At 40.2% G+C, this 22563-nt stretch overlaps 1 protein-coding gene across 1 annotated transcript in view; it reads right to left on the minus strand.

Moving 5' to 3' along the window:
* macrod2 (mono-ADP ribosylhydrolase 2) overlaps positions 1 to 22563 on the minus strand; it is a 396729-nt gene that overhangs the window by 121555 nt on the left and 252611 nt on the right. Inside the window, exon 6 of the mRNA XM_030747747.1 lies at positions 8079 to 8200. Coding sequence (XP_030603607.1) covers positions 8079 to 8200 — 122 coding nt within the window. The remainder of the gene's footprint in view (positions 1 to 8078; positions 8201 to 22563) is intronic.

Genomic DNA, 22563 nt, shown 5'->3' on the forward strand with positions numbered 1-22563 from the left:
GGATTGGAGGTAAAAGATTAGCTGCTGAGCTGTACATGAAACAAAGGGTTTCCCTGATTCTTTCTTTATGTAGTCTGTTTGATTAGACTCACCCATGGGCAATATCACAAATTTAAATAGTAAATTGTATTGAATATTTTTACTCGTCCATTTGCAAATTGCATGGCTGGGATCAAACCGCCAGCCATGCAATGCAATTTGTGGACAACCCGCTCTACCACCTGAGCCACAACTGAACAAACCAGGGCAACATGAGGCGCCACCTTGGGGATAGTGCTGCATGTGTAATAAGATGACCAGGAGTGTTCGAGGCGTCTCCGTTTTCACACACACACACACACACACATGGCACAGGCGCTGTTGGCTGGACTGATTCGGCATGGTAATTATCTATAATGATGTAAACAAGAACTCATTCCACTGAGTTTGCTGCCGATGAACACCAATCTGTTACAGTATCCGTGAGACTGCTGCGATTTACTCAGCTGAAGAGTAACTGTCAGGCTGTGAGAGAAGCCTCATTTGTATGTACAATAATGTATTTCACATCCTTCCTCCATGCTCAGTTCCTTTGATCAAAGAAGAAGCATTTATCAGATGGTGGAGGAAATGTTTGATGACACAGGTATTTCAGAATCAAGCGCAGCTCGAAACAGATGGGAGCCTACTGGAGGAAAAACAGCCTTTGAGCAGGGACTAGAACATTTTTGTCTGTATTGGTTCAGGCTGAGGCGATTTCAAAGCAAACAAATGCCACCGTCCACGTATCGTCTGTTCGGCAGTTTTTCCTTTTGTCTCAAACAATGTAATTCAAAAGAAGCCTCCTTCAGGCAAATGACTTGGGACTTACTTTGAATATCAACATTGTTCCAAATGACCCATTCCAACACTGCACTTTAGCTGAATGAGACGCTGCTAATCAGACCTAATTATCACTATTATTCTGTTGGGTTGATCTCTAAGCTTGCACCCTGTTTAAATTCTCTGTATTCTCTGCAAGTCAAAGCAGAGGTAAGAAGTGAGTCACTTTCTCATTCCTGTTGTGAAGCAGCGACAAAGATAGACAGAAATGCCTTTTGTTCTCCTGCGTTGCCCACATTCTTCAGGTATGTTTAATTAATGCATGCTTATTGTGGTGTTCGTGTCTCATGGCGTCTGGCGGGAACGACATCTGTTTAATCAACAACTTCCTCTGACAGTCCCTCAGTTGGGTGCGAGCTGTCGCTTCTATTCTCAGATGGTACCGCAGAGAGATATGAGCTTCATAGAAATTCAGGAGACTCTTCACAGTCAGGTGCAGCAGAAGAGAAAAAGATGAAGTAAAACTAGCCTGAGAGTTGAGTGGGTCTTATACTACTTGACTATGCTTTAGTACTTAAATTATGGGAAGGGCTTTTATTATTGTCAGAGCACATTAACATAGCATGGAACTGCTGCGATTTTCCTCATAGAGTAGCCTTTAGTAGGAGACACAGCTTTGTCTTTCTGGTGATTGATGTGGGTTTCCTGAGCTTGTAATCTAGACACTAGCATGTTCACATCAGCCCTCTCCAAACAGGCACTCTGGAGATTACCTCTTCTATACCCATCAGCTGTGATTGCCCCTCTCGAGGTGTGCAGAAATGTCACATTTTACATATCCTAATATTTTACCTCACATAAAGTTCTGAAGTTTCCCTGGAGTGAAGGGAAGGTGATATGACAGGGCTTTCCCTTCTCCTCACACCTGAAGCTCCTCCTTCCCCTTGACTCATTCTGAATCATGTTGCTCAGGTAATTGGGGTTCCAGTGGTCATTAACTCCAACTAGGTGGCATACCACGGCAACCACTATCAGTATAATTGGATCTAATTGGCCCAGTGTTGCCAATGATTTGGATCAGACAAACAGAAATGACTAATTTAAATGTCGGTGTGACCTTTTGAAAGCTTCAGACTAATTAACCTTTGTCGATGCAAGCAGGTAATGTAGTGTATGTGGAAGTGTGCTACGAGCAATGATTGGTTACAGAGGGGGGGCTGTGTTATAATCACATATTGTAGCTAATTTAGTGACAACACCCTATAAAATTATTTACAGCACGTTGCGGTCTCCTCATAAAGCCTAGGTGTCTCATTTTACTCTTGATTTTTAATTACACTAACAGTGATTTAAAAAAAAAAAAATGCTCACATATTAAAGGGAATCAAAACACAGCTGAAAATAAAACATGCTGTCTGGACAAATCAAGATAATAATCTCAACTGGAATGCTAAATTTCCAAAAACAATTTCTGCTGACATCGAGAAAACAATAATGGATTGCAAATATGCTTAGCTGTGGACTTAGCTGTGAGACAAATAATGGGCTGAGAAAAAATATTTACAATATATAAAAAACTGTGTCAAGATGTACCAAAAAAGACTTGGTGCATAAAAATCATTAAAAAAAAGATCTAAATTTGGCCAATCTCCCTTTTAGGGCCCACTTCTCATGTACCTCTGGACCCCTTTCAGCGTGGCTGCTATTTTTGGATCGCTCCATTGAAGTCTCATTCTGTCCCCTTGCTCCTGTGCTTCTGCAGTGCGCTAAGGATCTTTTCCATTGTGTCAAACCCTTCACAGTGATTTTTATTTTGGGAATGTGCATGAACTCACCAGGAGGCAAATCTGTCAAGTGGGTTGAATGTGAGTGAGGACTGTTTTGGTGTGGCCAAAAAGTCCTTTGGAAACAGAATAGAGGTTTCTGGCCCAACTTCACCTACTTCTAAGGTGCATGGAGAACTGCAGCCTCTGAAGAGGCCGAAGCTCCAGTAGCACCTGCAGTATGAAGAACAACTTTAGCGCTTGACCAACATGTTTTGGCCTGTAGTTTTCATCAGGGTCAACGGCAGACAGCACTTTATGTTTGAGTAAAAAAAAATGTTTCCAGTAGAGAAAATTTTAAAACAACCAATCATATTTGTCTGGCATACATTTGAGTAGATTGGTCTGCAATATAATTATTGAAGACCCCGATGAAAGCTACAAGCCGAAATGCATTGGTCAAGCAATAAAGTTGCAATACAAAAAAAGATCTCCTTTTTTAACAACATTTAGTCATCATGTCTCTATTTGATATATAAGGGGGATTTATATTTATAAAGTGTTGCATAATGAGAAGCAGAGTACAGTCTGTCTTTAGGGAGCATAACTAAGGTCATCTTAACTAAATGCATTACTGGGTGATGCAGACACAAGAACAACTGTATTGTGAAAGCAGATAAGCAGGAAACCTTTCATTCTCTTCTCCCAATTAATGGTACAGTTTACTTTACTGTGATTACAAGTCATTATGTGCACAATCAGGTCTCCAAACCCTTCTAAGTCATTATTTACAAAAACAAAAACAAAAACGATACTGTAGCTACTTCCACTTCTGGACAATAATCTCCAGAAAGGTGAGAGAAGGAGATAGAGGAAAAGTTTGTGCATGACCTGTTCACTGCATACATGAAATTTAATTAATCACTTGGGAAGCAGGTACACCAAAATGGAAAAGGATGAAGTACAAAGTCATTAAGTTTGATATGGCAATATTTAGACACATAAACAAGAACAAAAACCCTCCAGTGCACTTAAATACAGTAGTAAAAAACACATTTTCAATATCACCGGTGACCCGCATGAATAAAGATGGCACAGTAAAAGTTATTTACAGCATATTTTATATCATTCCTGAGAGCAGAGCAAGGCCAAAGCAGAACATAAGACGAGGTTAAGTTTAACTTCTCACCCAAATCCCAGAGTGTCTCTATCTTGAAGACACCTTGGGGGAAAGTTCACTTTCATACAAGGTTTTTTTTGTCCCTGTCATGTCAAAAACATTATCCAGTAGGAGCTATCAGCTGTCATCTTCCAGCAGAGTGTGCATGTTTATAAGATATTGTCTGTGGGAATGCTTTTTGGGAACGCTGTTGGGCAAAATGAATGAAAGCTAATGCTCATAGCAGCCTTGGAATAAGCCCACAGGGAAGGGGGGGAGCTAATCCTATCATTCTACACCATTCATCTGCAATCCACTTGGCTTTCAGCATTTTTCTCAACGGGCAATTTGTGGCTTCCCTGCTGGATCTCCTCGAAGCCTGTGTGTTATGACTGCTAAACACTTCCAGGCCGCATGGGAGTCAGAGAGGAGGCCACTAAATACAGTCTGCGACCCTGTCACTGTCCACACTGGCAGCTGCCAACCCACGATATGCTGCCAGAAATAGCTTAATGACAAACACTTTCACAAGCCATCAAATTGTGGCCTGTCAAAGTCAAATTAAGAACAAAAAAAAAGAGGTTCAGTTTGCCACAAAATCATTAGTCAACAAGTAAAATGCTCCCTCTGTATTACATACCATGAAGTACAATTCTAGTTCTAATATGTCAACAGAGCACACCCAAATAAGTCAAAATAAAGGATAAAATAACTAAAATGATAACGGGGCTTTGGGTATGCTTGAGTATTATTTTTTTTTTTTATTCTACAGGTCATAGTATAAGGGTTGTTTAATATGGTTTTTGAAACGTAACTGAGCTTAAATCTGAACGACTTCCAGATGGTGGCGTTTCCCTTCATATCTCTTTCTGCCTGACAGATGCTATACTTGCTTCCAGGGAAGAATATGAGCAGCTGTCCATGACTAACCATAACGGAGGACCTGCATTACCATCTCCTCTGTTCAGGCTTTTTGGCTCTTTGGAGACGAGGCCCCCCAGGGTCTCTCTATACACATACAGTACACTCCCATGTGTATCAATAAAATACACATGCACACAGTTAATAAACCCTAAACCTGAAGAAATACCCTTTCAGTTATGAGCTTGATTAGCAGGGTTGGTGGCTGTAAAAGAAATGAATGTCTTATGATTGGTTGGAACCTTTGCACACAGACAAATTACAGAAAATCTTTATTTATCTGATTTCTTTTTAGGAATACAACATTGCCGAGTTGTGAGTCTCCCCCAACAATTTCAGCTGTTTCCAAATAGACTGTGACTAACATGGTACGCTCCATATATCAAAGCAACCATTATGAGACCTATTTAAAATGTCCTGGCTTATACTCTAGCAGGCCAGGTAATGAGGTAGTGTTATTATCACAATACACTTCTGCAATCAATCTTTAGCAAGTCCACGTTTCTACCTGTGTTTTCTCTTTGGTTCTTCACCTGAGCCTCCTTTGGAAGCAAACAACATACTGTAGTGTAACAAGCAATGAGCAGAGGAGGGGGCTGTTTGACAACGTGCTGCTCAATAGTCCAGAGCTGCAACTTTCCTCACAAAACTGCAAAGCTCCCATGGCTCCCCTGTGTGTTGCTGGAACGCTGGCGTCCTGGCTGTGGGCTATGGTCAGTCAGAGCCCAGGGAGCTGTGACAGCCTGCTGCTCTTTCAGCCGCAGAAAAAAAAAAAAAAGCACTGAAGCATGAGAGTCCTCTAGGCAGAGAAGAACTGAGCAGAGATGCTGCAGCAACACAGGCACACTCACATATGCCTAAGGATGACGCACCTAAAAGGCAAAGTTTATGCGTGTACAAATACATGCTATCACTTTCCAGCACGCGCTGCGGTCAAATGATTCGGAAAAAACACGACTCAACAGCACATGGTGCAATCTGATCTTTATCCAGAGAACGAGACAAAATGTGTTGGTCAAGCAGTAAAGGTGCTTTACTACAAGTGTTGCTGGACATTTAACCCCTACAAACATTACGCTGCAAATTTACCAAAATAATCAGAAACTATTTTTCACCCATCCGGAAATTGCCCGAGGTGTCCAAAAGTCACATTTTCGATCTTCCTCAGTTCCGTTCCAGCACAGCTGCAAATCAGCGCAGCTTAGTGTAGGGGGAAGGAATGCTCTTCTATCTCATTTCTAACCACTGGGGATACTAGTAAGCATGCACTCACACATACTGAGCTGCCCTAAGGTAAAGGAGATGCATTTTCAGTCCTGAAATTTAGTGGCATTCCCTGTAAACTCCCTATCTTGACACGGTACATGAACAAGAAGTTTTTGATATGACGACTGTGGTAGCCATACAGTTTTGTAGCCTAAAGGGTGGCTTTGAGCTTAAAGAAATGGGGATTAACTACCAATCGCTTCTTCTTTCATGCTCAAGTTTATCTTGTGTTAGGCTTTGTTTTGACTCCTATTCCTCTCTAATGCCCTGGAATCCCCTTTAGAGATGCAGCCATCTAGGATTCCCTGTTGCCCCGCCTTCTTTTGCCCACTTTACAGACCCGCTTGGCAGTGAGCCTGTCTTCAGTGGGATCTCTCGTACAGCAAACCTCATACTGAGACCCTTTCAGATGAGTTGAAATGAGCTTAATGCTCTAACCAGAAACTTGGACTCATTGTGTTTTGCACCAAGAGTCTGCGAGATAGCCGGCTAACAAAGAATTAGCAGAGAACCCTTTCAGCCTCTCTTCAAGTGTGCCTTGCATATCAAGGCAGACTAGAGTAAAACTAAATCAGGGCCACAGCCTTGCTTGAAGAAAGAAACAGCTATTTCTTTTTCAGTTTTAGTAAAAAGGCTGTCTTTTGTCCTTGCAGAAAGGAGAAACCAAATGGACTGTGGCTAAGATAATGTAATGTTCATCCTACAAGGCCAGCCAATCACAGAAAACCACTGTTTTCACTGAAGGCCTGTTCAACTCAGAGCAGCTGTATAAATATATTAGACAGAATCCTGCCTGCTCCTAGTAAAAACAGAAACTCAGTTTCTTATAAATATATGGATTATTGTATAAATAAATCAAGAGATAGACCTAATCTAAATAAATCTTAGGAATGTGCCAAAAAAGCAAGGTTTTGTGGTTTGTGGATGAAAGCACGTAAGCAAGGTGCTGCGTTCCGGTGACGAGGCCCGTGATGCCAAGTCATTTTGCCGAGGAGCTCCCTTTGCCTGCGAATTCTTGAGCAGAACAGAGTAAATAATTTAATTGTGTAATATTCTAATGCAATGTCATGCCTGTGATTCATAATTAGTGGATGAAACTAGTTGAGAAATTTCAAGATCAGTAGAAAAGCTACTCATTTTCATATAACTTTGAAGCACCAAAACCTAACTACTTCAGACATTTGGCTTCACAATCCATTTAATTGCAACATAGAGGTGTCTGTTGCACTCACAATAAGTCATCAACAGAGCAGGAATTTGTCATCTCCGTCTTTAATGAAACTGGCACTCATGTATGTCTCATTTTTCTTCCATTGATTGGCCTCTGATGAGGCTGCAGGGTAGTATGCTGACATAGAAAGTGGGATTTGTGGCTATTTTGTGTCACACTGTGTTTTGTTTACCCTCTGTGGGCAGGGCAAATCCATATATCACATAGCTCAGCCTGAAACATACAGTCCGCACATGGCTCGAAGCTTAGATAGTGCGTGAATGATCATCTGCCAGCTGTGGGTTGCGTGGGCACTGTCTCATCTAAAGCCCTTATGATTCAGTCATATTCACTGAACCCATTGTTTTTCTGGTGTTTTAAAGAAGCAAATTCTCCTTGAAGAGGTGGAACAGATATGTCCAAGAAACATCTCAAATTACTTCTTGGTGCAGGAGACTTAATTTCTTGAAAACAAGAAAATTATACATCACAAATCTACACCAAAGCCATTGCTGAATTTGAGAAAGGGCGTAGTTTTCTAACCTTCAAGTGGGTTGCCAAACAAAAAAATAAAATAAATAACAGCATAGTTATTCACAGTCGTAATATAGAGAGGTGGGTACAAAGGCCTGCCTTTCATTTAATCACAACCCAAAGTAGTCGACATGAAAAGCCTTCGTTTGACAAACATGAAACATTACCATTTTGTTGTGTTCTCTGTTGCTTTTGTTTAAATAAAGAAGATTAAGGCTTTTCAGAACTGTATCTAAAATGAAAGATGCTAAATCCTTTTGTTCCCATACCTTTTCCAAATTTCCAAAATTTTCAAACACAGCTTTTCTCACTGAAGGCTTACTCGCTGTTAAACAAAAAAACACCAAAGCATATAATTTATGTCTTTTAAACCGCTCTGAACAGAGTCCAATTGTCCCTCTGCCTGGCAGTGTACGGTACTCACCACAGTGCTCAAGTTATGCTCCTTCATCAGGTCGAGGGAGTTCTGGTAGCAGGAGGTGAGGTCATTGGTCTCTGTAGGGCCCACGTGACCTCTGGCCACCGGCCCCACGGTGTGGATCACATCTGTCGGAAGGGAACAAGCACAAGCTCATTTAAGCGCGGCCTACTTTTAACAAGGATAAATGTTTGAAACTCTTCAGTGGTAAGTGCAGGGCTATAAAAAAAAACTACTGAGCTGAGCAGTAGAGCCAAAGTTTTAAAAATCTGCAAAATCATCATCCAATACAAAATATGATAAAGTTTGTCTTCACAATGAGACAATGAAGAAGACAAGATCAACCCACTACCTGAAGTGAATGCATTTATTTAGTAAATGAAGCGGCAGCTTAGATAGAAAATCAATTACAAGATTCTTTTATGCTATCCACTCAAATATTCATATCTCTCCCTGTACTCTCTTTCCCTTCGCATAGTAATGTCTTTACCTGTCAATCATCGCTCTCCTTGTCTGGCCTGGCCAGACTGAGGAATGCAACTTCTTAAATGAATCATAGGAGCGATGACAGGAAAGTAAGAGAATCGAAGCAGTGACTTGACAGAAACATAATCTTCGGCATTCTGTGTGGCTACCCTTGGCCTTCTCAATGTTGGACAGGCCAGGTCAACATCAATATACAAGAAGTAACTCTGCATCACCCACAGAGATGCTGTGATTATAAAGGATAACTACGAGGATTTCAAAAAGTCATTCATACAAAACCAAAACTCAACAACAGAAATTCTTACATACAGTACATGATACTTCCTCAGAATTCATGATAGTTTCAGAGAGCAAAATGCAGTACCAATCTTTTGCTTTATACAACAGTACAGGCCAGTAAATCTTCATTTGCAGCAAATTAAATATAGATCATTTTTTGACCCTTAGATTTGCAATTTTATGCAGCAAATCCTCATTACTAAAATATTAAGCCCTCTTGAAGGACTAAAGAATCCAGAGCTGGTTCATGTAAGGGCTTGCAAGCAAAACGCAGCAGCCTGCATTTTATGCTGCAGTCTCCTCGTATGTTTTCTTACACATAACCTCAGTTTATTTGATATCAAACACCCAGTCTTGCTTTCCTGCTGAATAAATATCAGCTACATTACTAATCTACTTGGCCATAAATAATTTCTAGATAAAATTTTGTTCTCAGTTCGTTCTCAAAGCACAATGTTTAAGACCTATGTTCATCCACAGCTCACAAAGCAGCATTTAGTATGGGATTCGTCACCCTGGCAAGTTAACAAAAAAAGGAAAATGTTGTGAAAAGATCTAAAGCTGTGGCTCTCAAACTTTTTTCTGTTTAAAGCTGAGAACCTTCACAGAGCTATTACACACCTTGGTGTGACACTTGGTTGTCTCAATCCTATACACGGCTGAGAATAAAATGCAGCGGGCCTTTGCCACCAAGAGGCATTTTCTAATGTTGCTAAAGGGGTGAGATTTTGTGTTTGCGAGCTGTAAGAAACAAGGGGGTTTGGTTGATCCCAGTGCTAAACTGAAGTTGCGTTGTAATGAGAATAGAACTGTCTGAAGTATTGCCTTTTTTCCAGAATAGCAGACTGAAAATTGCATAGCACAATGTGGTTATAATGGGACACGTGGTAAGTTGTTTTTCGTGCATAATTCATGAAGTTCTTCACTACAAGAACGGCAACATGCCAATTAGAGTGTGGGCAAGCGCCAAAAACCAGACTACTGGTGAATTCATGAAAATTTAAACAGTTCTTATCTCACCAGTACGGATGTCTCCACTTGTATCCTCAACACTTCCACATCAAATAAATATTTATACAACTGTGTTTCAGTAAGGTGAAAGACATGTTTCACTTTGTAACTATGGAGGGTTATTGCAGGAAGGACAGTTTGTTACTGTGGAGCTCAGAAACACTCTGGCAGCTACTTTTACTATCTCAGTAAACTTGAACACAAAAGGCCTCTCCACCCTTGGGTTAGGAGGAACTAGGCTGTTGCATTCAAAGGAAAACCCAGTCATTCTTTAAATTCAGTGGAATCCACCAATCAAATCCATGTATTTACAACAAGGTGATAAACTCCTTTTAAGTAATATGACTAAAAATACAGACTCATGACTCCATATCGGGGAAGGTGCGAGTTGATCCTTCTGCTTTGACTCACTGACGTACAGAATAATTAGGTCAATAACAAAAAGAAATATAACCTCGTTAGTACGATGTTTGCACAGCTTAACCTTGCCTGAAAGACAGAAATCTCTCTTAGCATAAAAAATTATTTTTCTAATGCTTTTGAATGATGTTTTTCCAACAACTAAATTACACACAGATGCTCTTTTGCAATAAGAGCCTGAAAAGCTCTGACAGGTCATTATTAACATTCTTCATCATTTTTTTCCTTTTCTCCCAGTAAAACCCTCAGCTTTTATCATCGGCAGCAGCCATTAGCTTATGAACAACATCGCAGTCTATCAGCGTTTTTTTTTCCTTTGGTGAGAATACTGACACATGTAGACCATTATCTCACTGCTACCTTTTTACAAGAGACAAATACATTTCTATCTTAGCAGGGCTGAAAAGATTGCTGGTGTCTTGCACGGGTTGGGCTTGATTGTGTAGATGATAATAAGTGTACTGTAGAAAACAGAGTTAAATACATTTGAAGGGTGCTTTCTTTATACTAGACCAGGCAGCAGAGTTTATTATGAGAATGCACAATAAGTTGTTAGAAATTTAAAAAAAAACTCTTCTTTATCCTTTCACTCCTACAAAAAAACCCCCTCTGCACACACTCTTGCCTTGAGCTTCCATTTTCAGAAAAAAGAAAAAAAAAATATATCTATATATATATATATATATATATATATATATATATATTTTTTTTTTTTTTTTTTTTTTTAATTTTTGATAGAATAGATTTTGGTCTTGGTGGTTGCTCAGGGCTAACAAGCTTGCACCAGCAAAGACTGATGACTGTCATTCAAACTGTGTGTTCTCTCCCCATGAGACTACAAGCTCCCCAAAGAAAAACAAAAGCAATCCCAAAGACTGTTCCACTTGGCATCAGATTCAAAAGACAATTATGTGTTAAACCTGCAGTCAAAGGATAAAATTAAATACCACAACCAGACTTTAAGATTTTTTATTCTGTGATGATACTACGGGGTTAGATTATCACAGGATTTTTTTTTTTTTTTGTTCCTCGAGCATTAGCAATTTTCTTGGTGTTTATCTCGTCTATTATAATTACTCAGTGTGGGCAGGTTTACTCGAAAATGGCTAACCATTAATTCTAAGAGGCTGTCTTGATTGCTGAAACTGGTAAGTTCTCCGCTATAAATTAAGGAAACATGTCACATTATGTTGCTTGTTGTACTGCGAATGTGGCATGATAATCACACATTTCCCCCATCAGTTCTTAGAAGTCAATAAAAAAGGCAGCAAAATAGGAAAATGCACAGCAAACCAAGAGAGTCAACAGAAAAGTTCTGTTTAAGGAAAAAAAAAGTTGCTGTTGGTCTTTTGTTGTTGGTAAGTCCCAAACAACACTGAAAATTACAAAAATTCATTATTGGATACCTTTATAAAGTAAGAATAACCTGAGGAACAGGGCTGTGATTCATATTTTTCTTTGCAGGTGTAATATGTTACGTTTGTGTAACAGCAAAAGACCCCAGAGAATGCAGCAGCAAGCATGAAGGTGAAGACTGAAGGCTGTTAAATGTTAAACTAGCCGCCCGACAGACTAAAAATGTTTGTTTCAACCAGGAAGAAGATGAATTCAGAAATTACTGTACTATTGGCAGAATGACAGGATGACAGCATCCTTATCTATAAGGCGTGGGGGTGGGGTGGGGGAATTATTTCATATTTCAAAACAAAGCAGCCTTCACAGTCACCATCTCTCAGCCCAGTTGAGCACCTATGGGAGAGTTTGGTTTGATGAGCAGGGCAGCGCTCTCCACCAGCATCCTTAAAAAAACAAAACAAATGAGGCAGTATCGTTTAGAACGGTGTTTTTGCCCTCCAGTACACTTCCAGAGACTTGGAGAATCAATGCCAGAGTGGATTTAGGCCGTTCTCGTTGCATGTGATGGCCCAGTTAAGTGTTGTCTTTTTCCCCGGTAATTTGTTACCTGTCTGTAGTTAAAATCCTGCTGTATTCAAAATCTCTTCAATCCACTTCCAGACTCATATGTACTGTATTATAGGTAATAAAGCACACTATACAAATCTATAGGAAACCATAAAAAGGAAAATATAATGTAGTCTAGTTAATGGAGACCTTCAAATGGCAGATGTACTTTGATATATCCCTGCAAATTCCACTCTGTACACAATGTGGCTGCATTAGGCACGGCAACATAAAGCTGAAATGGTGACTCGGTATTGGCATTATTGATAGTGAATTCAAAAATGTGCCATATGTTATTTGAGCTCATCAGATCAGGTGCAAAAACATAAAGAATTAAAAAAAATAAATCCTCAGATCAAGACATCCCTGGTGGCAAGTGATTTCTGTCTTGGATGAGAAGGACTGGACACAAAATGACCCCTTAACACACCAACTGTGGCGAATGTGTGAGAACATCTTAGACAAGCCCACTAAAGTATTCCTCAGCTCTCCCAGAGCTCAGGAATAACTACCAAGGGGACATGCTCACTTCAAAGACGCCACTTTCTTAGCAACTAAAAAATCTTTTGAAATATCTAGACTTCATTTAGAAGTGAAGTACTGTGCTATTTCAGAGAGAGACCAGCACTTCACAGCCTAATCAATCTTTCATTTTTATGTGGCACGCACCATCCCAGATAATAATCATTCCAAAAGGCTAAAAAATATTTGAACACATTTACTGTAGTGCAGCTTCTTCTGAATAATTCCACTCTTGCCAACAGAACGGGAGACGCAGACCTGTGAGCATCACCCCGACACTGCATGTGGATATGGCAGACTTTATGTACAGCGCTGCTACCGAAAGAACAGCAATCATTTAGAGCTTATATTTTATTAAAATGGTGCAAAGACATGATAAAAAAATGTGTTGTTTTAAAATGAGTAGGATAAACTGTATAATGACACCCTGTAGAAAATATCACCACTAGGTTAATCATGATTGGGTATAAAATGAGCCTCAAAGACATGCTGAGTAATACAGAATTAAAGATAAGGAGAGCTTTACCAAAGAAAGACTACACACATGCAGTTCAACATTTTAAGAATAATTTCCTCAGCATAAAATTGCATGAATTTGGGGATCTTTAGAAGAAGAAGGACTTCAGAAAATCTCTGTGTGCGAGTGGCAATGCTGAAAACCACTACTGAATGGTCATGAAGTTCAGGCTCTCAGGCAGCAGTTGCATATTCCGGCAAGACAATTACACAGCAGAAAGCGCATGGCTCAGTAGTGGTAAGAGCTCTAAAGTCTGCTTGCCTGCCATCCAGATCTGTCACCTACTCACTTGGTGTACCGAGAAATGGCACATGTGACAAAGGAGAGCCCGGACTGCTGAGCAGCTAAAATGGAAAAAAAAAACAATTCACTTTCAAAAATGACTGCAATTTGTCCCCTAAATTCCCAAGCAATTACAGGATGTTGTTAAAAGAAAATGTGATGTAACATAGTGGCAAACATGCCTAAACTGCCCCAGCTTTGTTGACACATGTTGCTGGAGTCAAATATAAAATGAGTATATTTTTCCACAAAGAATGTGAAACTTCTGTAAACACTGGAATTGTTGTTTTTGTGCATTTTTCAGCCACACGCCAGGTTTAATTACTTGCAAATCAATGCATTTTGTTTACATTTTACACAGCTTCCTGAAGGCTTTAAACAGGGGTGCAGCTCTATGATTCGCAAGCAAAAGACAATAATCAAGCTACTTTGTGCAGCCTCCACAGTTAAGAATCAACAAAGCACATAATGACTTACAGTCTATTAGGAAATCCAGCCAAATCTGCAGTCCCTGTTTTTAGGTGCTAAATCATATGTTATATGGAGAGTGACTTGTAGTCTTATTAGTTTGTGCGATCCTTACTAATAGAATTAAGTGTGTGTAAAGTTTATGACTGATACCTAAAACTAGTGACTGTGTTTTATGCACAGCACTCATGACTTCACTGAAGTGGCTGAGCTGTTTTCCCATCAAGTCAAAAGTGGTTCACTCACTAACTGTCATCCATTAGCACAGATTACAATATCATTCATATATGTCATTTAAATGTATGGATTTATACATGAAAGCCATATTATGAAAATGAACCACAAGCAAAGCGGATCGCAGGCGACTGTCGACACAAATCACGGGAGAATTGTGCGACAGCTGGAAGTCTCCTTTTATGAGACTTGTCTGAGAAAACTTTACAGCAACATTTCAGGGCATACTGACGAAAAACGATCAGTAAAGTAAAACGGCACTCGACTGCAATATGTTATCTGTCTGCCATTAATATTGATCCCCCGCCCCCCCAAAAAAGAGAGAAACCCCGAAACTGAACAAAAAAAAGCATCAGTGTTAAGAGCTAGCGCAGCAGCGGTTTTGTTAGTTTAAAAAAGATATATAGTACATTTAGTATATTTAGTACATTTATTTTAATTGCTGAGTACATGATTTATTAGTAATAGTAGCATTAATTCTTGATACTTGCAGTAATCGCAGTAATATTATGATACCATACACTACAGCAAACTCAGTGCTCTATAATTTCATGGTCTTGACAAACCCATCAGACTGAAACAATGATGCTCTAACTTTCTTTCTAGCGCTTTCACGCTTGTATTAATTAAATACTGCTTCCACATGATAGCAAGTAAGTGCTAGTCATTGTGAGCAGAGAGGACTCATCTATCTTTTGTCAGTCATGGGGCTCTTTTCAGTGTGCTCAATGGCATCTCACGCTTCCTATTCCTAAATCTCTCAAAGTAACTCACTGTCAGCATGCCAGCCTAATCCACTGCATGAGTTTACCATGGGTTTGGCAGGTCGAAGCCCCACCTACTGCATAGCTGTAAAAAACTAGAAGTGAAAGAGGTGTTTTTTGTTCAAATTTACTAATAAACTGTAAGACTCCAGGAGACTTATCCCAGCTAGACAACTGTGTGTATACGCAGTGCACATGTGTTAAGGAAGAGATGTGTGGCTGGCAGAATGGAGCTCTTGCCACTTACAGTAAGACCGGCGAACGTGCCTATGCCACGGCTCAATGCTAATAGAATTCAGCATTAATCAAGTGATTGTATTTGTATTTCTCCTCTCAACATTCCCTTTGAACGCACTGTAGTACTGAAGAAAGTACCTGTTCAGATAAAGATCAGATTTCTTTCCAGTAAAACTGTAATGTATACAGTAGGTGCCAGGCATTGCCACTCAAACTCTAATTCCATAATGCCCACAAGAGTGACCACATTTCCAGAAATTAAGTGTATTTTGGCATGATTTCTAGCCTAAACCCTCTCAGCATGCACACAGCTGTCCCACGTTGCTCGCTAAGGATTACTAAATGAAGTGTGTACACCCACTCGGACATGGAACTGGTGTTGTCATGGTGACAGAGTGCAGAGTGATCCCCTAATGCTTGCTGGAGCTTCAGTATGAAAGAGGGGGCTTTTTGCAGACCTGGAATCATCTGACGCATACTGAGCAGATACAGTTGTTAGTGCATTAATATTCCCTTCTTTAAAAATGGATTAGGGGTGTCTTAGTGATTATTCATACACTTGGCTTTCAAAGAGCTTTTCCATTGTGAGTGTCACTGAGGTTCTGTCACACTTAAATAGGCTGAGGGGGTAAAGAGCAAGAGGGGGAGCAGTTACAAAAGGATGATGACAGACCATCATACACACATGCAATATCACAGGAATGTTTTTCATGATTGTGACAAAAAGTATTAAATACACTAAGCGGACATTTTATTGATTTATGTTTTATGCATAAAGTTAGCTATCGTTATCTTGCCTCTGAGTTTGCATGTATAAGATACCGAGGTTCTATCAGTACTTTTTTCACATTTTAGGTGGCATTTTTATAGCGCACTGAACAGCGCTTGTCAATCACAATGATTCACAAAGAATTGTTTCATTCTTCCAGAGTCACGCACATGCAGCACCAACACACATCCACGGGAGCATAAAGTACAGTACAACACAGTCCACACTGCTTTCAAATGTCAAGAAGCTCTCCGAGTAAAAGCAAAGACCACTTAAATTGAAAGCCAACTCTCAGCCCGCTGGCACACATTTTTGCTGCTTTACTGTACTGAAAAGAAGGGGTGTGTGTGTGTGTGTGTGTGTGTGTAGGTGTGAGTGTGCACCGAAGGACAGTGGGAGTGCAATGATTGTTTTGCTGTACACATGCTGTAAGAATGGCCCTGGTAGTGTCTACAGGGACAATGGGCCCAGAGTAAAAACAGAGAGAAAGTCACCGAGCAGCACTGCCAGCTGTTTCATTGCTTTGGGCTTACCATAATATTCCCCTAAGCTTGAATGAGCTACCAGGTGACACTGCTCTCAAAAAGCTCGCTGCTTGCTCCCTTTAGCGACTTGCAAAGTGTTTTTGAATAAGATGCGAAAATTAGAGCATTTTACCATGTGTGAGGCACGTCTGAGGTCACAGAAGACAAGGCAGCCACAATACATGGACTTGAAAACAAAACTAAAACTATGAAACTTAATATATACAATGTTGTTAAACATAAGTCTAAAAAAATAGATGAATTCTGTGTTTCAAAAAACTAAAAGTGCATTATTTACTCATGGTGGTCACCACAACGATCGCAGTACAATACAGAAATTCTGTAATAGTCATTAGAAGACAGTCATCTATGAAACAGCACAATAACTGTTACAGTAGAAAGAAAAACAAGAATAATGAGCTCTGTCCCCCTCTATTCTTCATGTTTAACCTTGTGATTTTCTTTGATTTCATTGTATCATAACAACTTATGGTATAGTCAAACTCTCGGGGGAATCTGAATGTTTTATTAAAAATATCGATGTGGTGCCAGTGTATCGACACTGTACCGCAATAGAAGGCAACAGTACAATATGTACTGCCGTATCCTACATGCCCACATGTATACATATATAAATAACAAAGCTTTTGTTGAATGAATTCAAACGTCATCTTAGCTACTCTGCTTCTACAGGTCTCGGGTTGTTTGCAGTGTAAAAGAAGCCTCGATCCAGCATGAAGTGATGATGCAGAAGCAGCTCTGCCGGGTCGCATCAACTACATTCCTGTCGTAAGGAAAATATATTATTCGATTTTCCTCTACGACGTGGCTTCCTCAGGAACACCTTTGAAGGATGCGGTTGATGAATCTGATGGGGCCGGTAAACTATGTGTAGACTGCCTAAATTTGAATTCAACAGAAAGATGTCATCTGTACAATCCCATGCAGCAGGGATCTGCAATATTTACTGCTCTCTTAGTGGTTTCCTTGTAGCAAGGTGCCCTGCTATGACAGAGCTTTAAAGGCAACCTGCTTGCAAAGCTTGTTTGTTTGTTTTGAATTAAATGTAGAAAACAAAGCGCACACAGCCACAGTGCAGCCTTTCATCTCTGCTGCAGAACATTAGGCTGTGATGTTGTTCCCTGAATTCAGCGCCATCCCAGCTCTTCTTTGATTAGGGCATCGAAAAGCCCGGGCTGCACATCATAATTCTGCAAGGGTCTGTACCAACAGGTCCTTGAGTTGAGCTTCATGAATCTTTAAATGTCAGTAAGATTTACACATACACACGTGCATTTGTGGAGGCACAGCTGCAGGAAGACTGAAAGTGATGTGGCCTTCAAAAATGCTATTACTGATGATTTCAATTAAGATATGTTCACTCAATGTGGATTTGATGGAGAAAGAAACCGCGGGTGAAGAGATTACGCATGCTCTCGTTCCACCAACATGTGCCACACGCTCTCCAAATTATCCTAATGAAAGTAATTACATAGTAATTACCAAGGCATATTCCAAGTCATATTTCATAAGTAAGGCTTAGGAAATGGGTATAAATATTATTATTGTGTGTGGCTTCAACAATAGACATAAAAGCGCTGAACAATCAAACAATTTTTTTTTTAATTCATTAAGAGTTTTTTTTCCCTTTATGCCTGATAATCTCCAGTTCCTTTGCAAACCCACAAAACTCATGGATTGTCTCCATGATCATCAATGAACAGTACAGAGCTATAATTCAAACACAATTTTGACTAGTAATCCAAATGTCCATGAGACGTAAGGCAATGCACCATTTAAATAGTGAAATCATTTCATTTTTGTAGAAATGCATATTAATAAATATAGTTAGAATAAATTAATAAATATTATTAAATCTCTAAACTAAAACTGAAATCACGCGCACCCGTTTGGTGTCACAAAACTAAATAAAGTACCATCCATTTAGCCAGGCTAGAGTGGCTAAGCGGTTTGAAACAACAACTAAAATGAGCCAGCAGATTTTTTTTAATGGCAAGTTTGTTCATAAGTAAACAAAGATGAGAGTGATCAAAATGATCCCCTAGTTTGTGCTGCCTTTAATGTGCTTTTGACTTTGTCAGCTTTTGTTTCTAAAAAAACTTCTTAAAAGTGAGTTGTTTTTATATCCCAGCCTCAAGCAAATAAATATTTTTGCTAATCAGATAATAACTTTTGACCCTTTGCTTTTTTTTTTTTTTTGCAAATGAATGATGATCCTGGCAAATGTAGACCTAAGTATGACCCTGAAGCACTAAGAAGGACAACTTTTTTTTCCCTTCTTCCTCTTTCTTATTTTTGGAGTTCAAAGTAATATGATAATGCCACAAGGCCTTTGAAAATCTTATTATATATCAAAAAAAGTGTCAGACATTGCTAACATGCTGACATTCACAAGGCTGCAATAAGGGGGAAACTGCAGGGGGGCTGCAACATCTCGTGCTGAAAGAGCGGCTCTGTCCCCAGGGCTGGACTGAGGCCTGTCTTCGTGTGTGTGTGTGTGTGTGTGTGTGTGTGTGTGTGTGTGTGTGTGTGTGTGTGTGTGTGTGTGTGTGTGTGGTTTTATTTAATTTGTCCATGCTCTGAAAGATGCATTTTACTCATTAGACATGAGTAAAAACAGCTTGAGAAGAAGGCTACATCACAAATACTCATGTGTGTTGTGGACCAGTGCAAAGAGCTGCTTTTTATAAAGTGTGTCCTTTCCACAATAAAATGAAAAAAAAAAAAAGTAGAAAGCAAGAAAACAGAGGTAAGCTTGAACAAAAAAAGGAACTGGTGGGTAGTGACCTTTGGGAGCTACCTTTGAGTCATAATAGATTGGTCAGCACTTTTCTTATTTCCCGGTTTAGCTTCCTTTCTGTCAAAAGCTCCATTAAAGAGACAGCCTACTTATCAACTCCTTTCACATACAGGGTGCCACTCATTACTCATGTATTCATAGCCTTTGCAGTTTAATTACGAGACTAATCACAACAAACTATCTCCTTCACTAGTGAACCAGCTGCTTGAGTAATGTGGGCCTGAGGGATTTAATGCAGCTAATCAGTTCAACGTACAACGCGCGTTTCTTCAAGATTACCACTACAGCTACATGCTGTTCGATTCTGCATATTATCTAATTTTGATTAACAATGCCGTAAAACAAGAAAAGGGAAACACTTCATGCATTTTCTCCGTGTAGTCGGCAGAAAGAGAATCTGCAGGAGTCGATGCTGATTTCATACTAAGTAATATTTTTCAGTGCATAGGTATTTTTTCTCAGAAAATGACAAATATTTTAAGAATTCAGTACAGCACAGGTAACATCATTCAAAGAAATTGTAATAATAAAAAAAAAACGAGCAGTCTGGGTCCTTCCATAAGGGAAGCAATGCAGCTAACCACTGTATTACCATGTCCACCCACTACAATATCAATACTACAATAGGCAGTTTGCTTGTTCAGTGTATGACCTTGCAGAAATGACAGAAGGATGACTACGGCAGTCCTATTTTTCCAACAGGCATCAGTCAGTGAGTCAGTGGAGTGAATATGGCCCCATTACAGCTCCATCTCTGAGAGCATGCTCTTATCTGTGCCTTTTTCAGGTACCTTCACTGAAGAAGCTGTGACAAGGACCCATCCAGCTAGTGAGATCTCACAGTACCCGGGTCCCAAAAGGTAGGCTGCTCCATGCTCTCGCACACATACGGATTATCTACAACAGCATCAAAACTTGCCCATCAGTGTGTCTCAGCAGTGATTTCTGCGAGAGGGCCCCATCAAAATAAATAGAGGTCATTCTCAGACTCTACTCCTCTCTAAGCCCTCCTCACCCCTACTTCCAAACACCCACGTAGACAGTTTCAGAGTCCCATGTGGAAGAAGCAGAAGTGTGACCAAACTCCTCCAGGGAGCAGCTAGCTAGCAGTGGTACACCTGCCACATAATATATCAAAAGACAGAGAACACACATACACACTGCGCTCAATGACTTCCCGCGCAACACAACCGAGCGCTATAAGAAACATGCTCTTATGGGAATACGTTACTCATCGTATAACAGATGGCCACATGGCGCAGCACAGATCAAACTCGCTGGAATACAGCTGACGTTAACCCACAGGAAGTACACTTGCACTAGGTGGAGATACTTTTGGATAGATGGTAGAATAAAAACTGATTAGGTGCCGGCTTGGAAGCAGGCCAAGCTCTTGTTCAATTCACCTTCCTTTTTGTTTTTCTCGTGCTTCAAATCAATCTCTTTTTCTTTCCCTCCAGTTCTTCCTGAATGGCTCTGTCTGTCTCTCAGCAGTGTTGTAAATGAAATACATTGAACTGCAGAAAGGTTTATGTCTGGAAAACACAAGGTCACGTGTAGCATCAGTCAGCTCCCCACCTGCTTTACTGCAATCTGTTTGCCGTGTGTATTTATCACAGATGCGGCCATTTCTGCACCGAGGGCTGTGCCACGCTGTGCATACGCTCACTTTGTTACCCCCAACAGAAATGCCTCACCAGGGAGAAGCCTTTAGTAGAGCACATATAAACTCTTGCCTTTTAGTGGCATGGGAAATGCTGAAATACATACATTTATGGGGGGCTGTTTCTGAGTGCTGCACTAAACTCAGAGTTTGACCTTGCCACTGTTCTGCACAGGCCTCTAAGAAATGCTGAACTGTCTGTTTTAAACAATGGATAATTAATGGTCTTTATCCCATTTGCAAGAGTGGGGTTAGATATCTTTGTCATGTCATCACAGAGCATATGTACAAGTCTGAAAAAATGTAACTCTTAAACAAAAATAAGAGTTTGGATGGAAAGTATTTTGTTTTTGCTTTCTTGTACTTTGTGCTTTGTCCTATTTGTAGTCTCCTTATGCTCTTCTTGTCTCTTTCCTCTTCCTTATTGCTCTCAGATGCCTTGCTTCTGGAGGAGGTTTTGTCGCCACTGTTGACTACTGCTGTGGTTTAATGCTACTGTATATAAATGCTTTCTAAATAAAATTGAATTGAACTGAATTGGGGGAAAAAAAGGGGGACGATTTGCTGATGCAATTTCGTCTCTGGTTAAGGGAATTGGAGCAGCAACTTCTTGGCCTTCCATGTGCACCCGTGTGTGACCATTAGATAAGAAACACAAACATTAGATAAGAGAATGGAGCTCAATCTCTCAGCAGGCCTACATTAATGTTACTAATGCACAGTGCACTTTAGGGTTAGCTTTGATGACACAGGCAGCCAGTTGATGTCTCCATATGTTCAACAAACATGGGAGGCCCTCTATGGCTGAGTCACACACTGTGTACTGTGAGCGCTGAGTGCACCAGGGTGATGGACGGGAGTCTATCCCTGCCCCCCCCCCCCCAGCCCCTCTAATTCACAGCAGGCCAGACTTTTGCACAACAGTCTCTTGTTCTTCAGAGTAGTTTGGCAATCAGAGCCACATGCTGCATGGACATTTATCTTACTTTCACAAAAATGTGGGCTTAATGAAATAATTTGGGCTACTATGCTAGATTGGCATGGCAGAGACGTTTCGATGTGTGGTCCTTACAAAGCAGAGATGAGGTCAGGGCTATGAGAACTTGGCAGTTTGGCTCAATAAAGGGAACAAGCTGGCTATTTTAGGTGATGCACACACTGGAAAGGGGGGGGGGGGGGGGGGGTGCAGTGGAACTTTAGTGCTGGATGGAAGACACAATAGGATTAAAGGAATTTTTTTTTTTTTACCTACAAAATTTATACGGTGATTAGAGCAATCAGTTTCATCCCTGCTAAGAGAAATCATTTAGCCCAGAGCCTTTAAGCACACGAGCAGGTCTCCCTTTTTGCCAGATCCAGCAGATGTCTGCTACTACCATAGTGACCTTTAAAATATGCCTCACCATCTGATTTTAGATTTAAGCCCACTGTAGGAAACCAAATAAATAAATAAAATGAGAGAGGCACAGGAAAATGCCCAAATACTAGTGGTTATATAGTCGTAGTTAAACAGTATGTGGCAAAAACTGCTT

This window comes from Archocentrus centrarchus, chromosome 15 (genome assembly GCF_007364275.1).
Source record: "Archocentrus centrarchus isolate MPI-CPG fArcCen1 chromosome 15, fArcCen1, whole genome shotgun sequence".
NCBI lineage: Eukaryota > Metazoa > Chordata > Actinopteri > Cichliformes > Cichlidae > Archocentrus > Archocentrus centrarchus.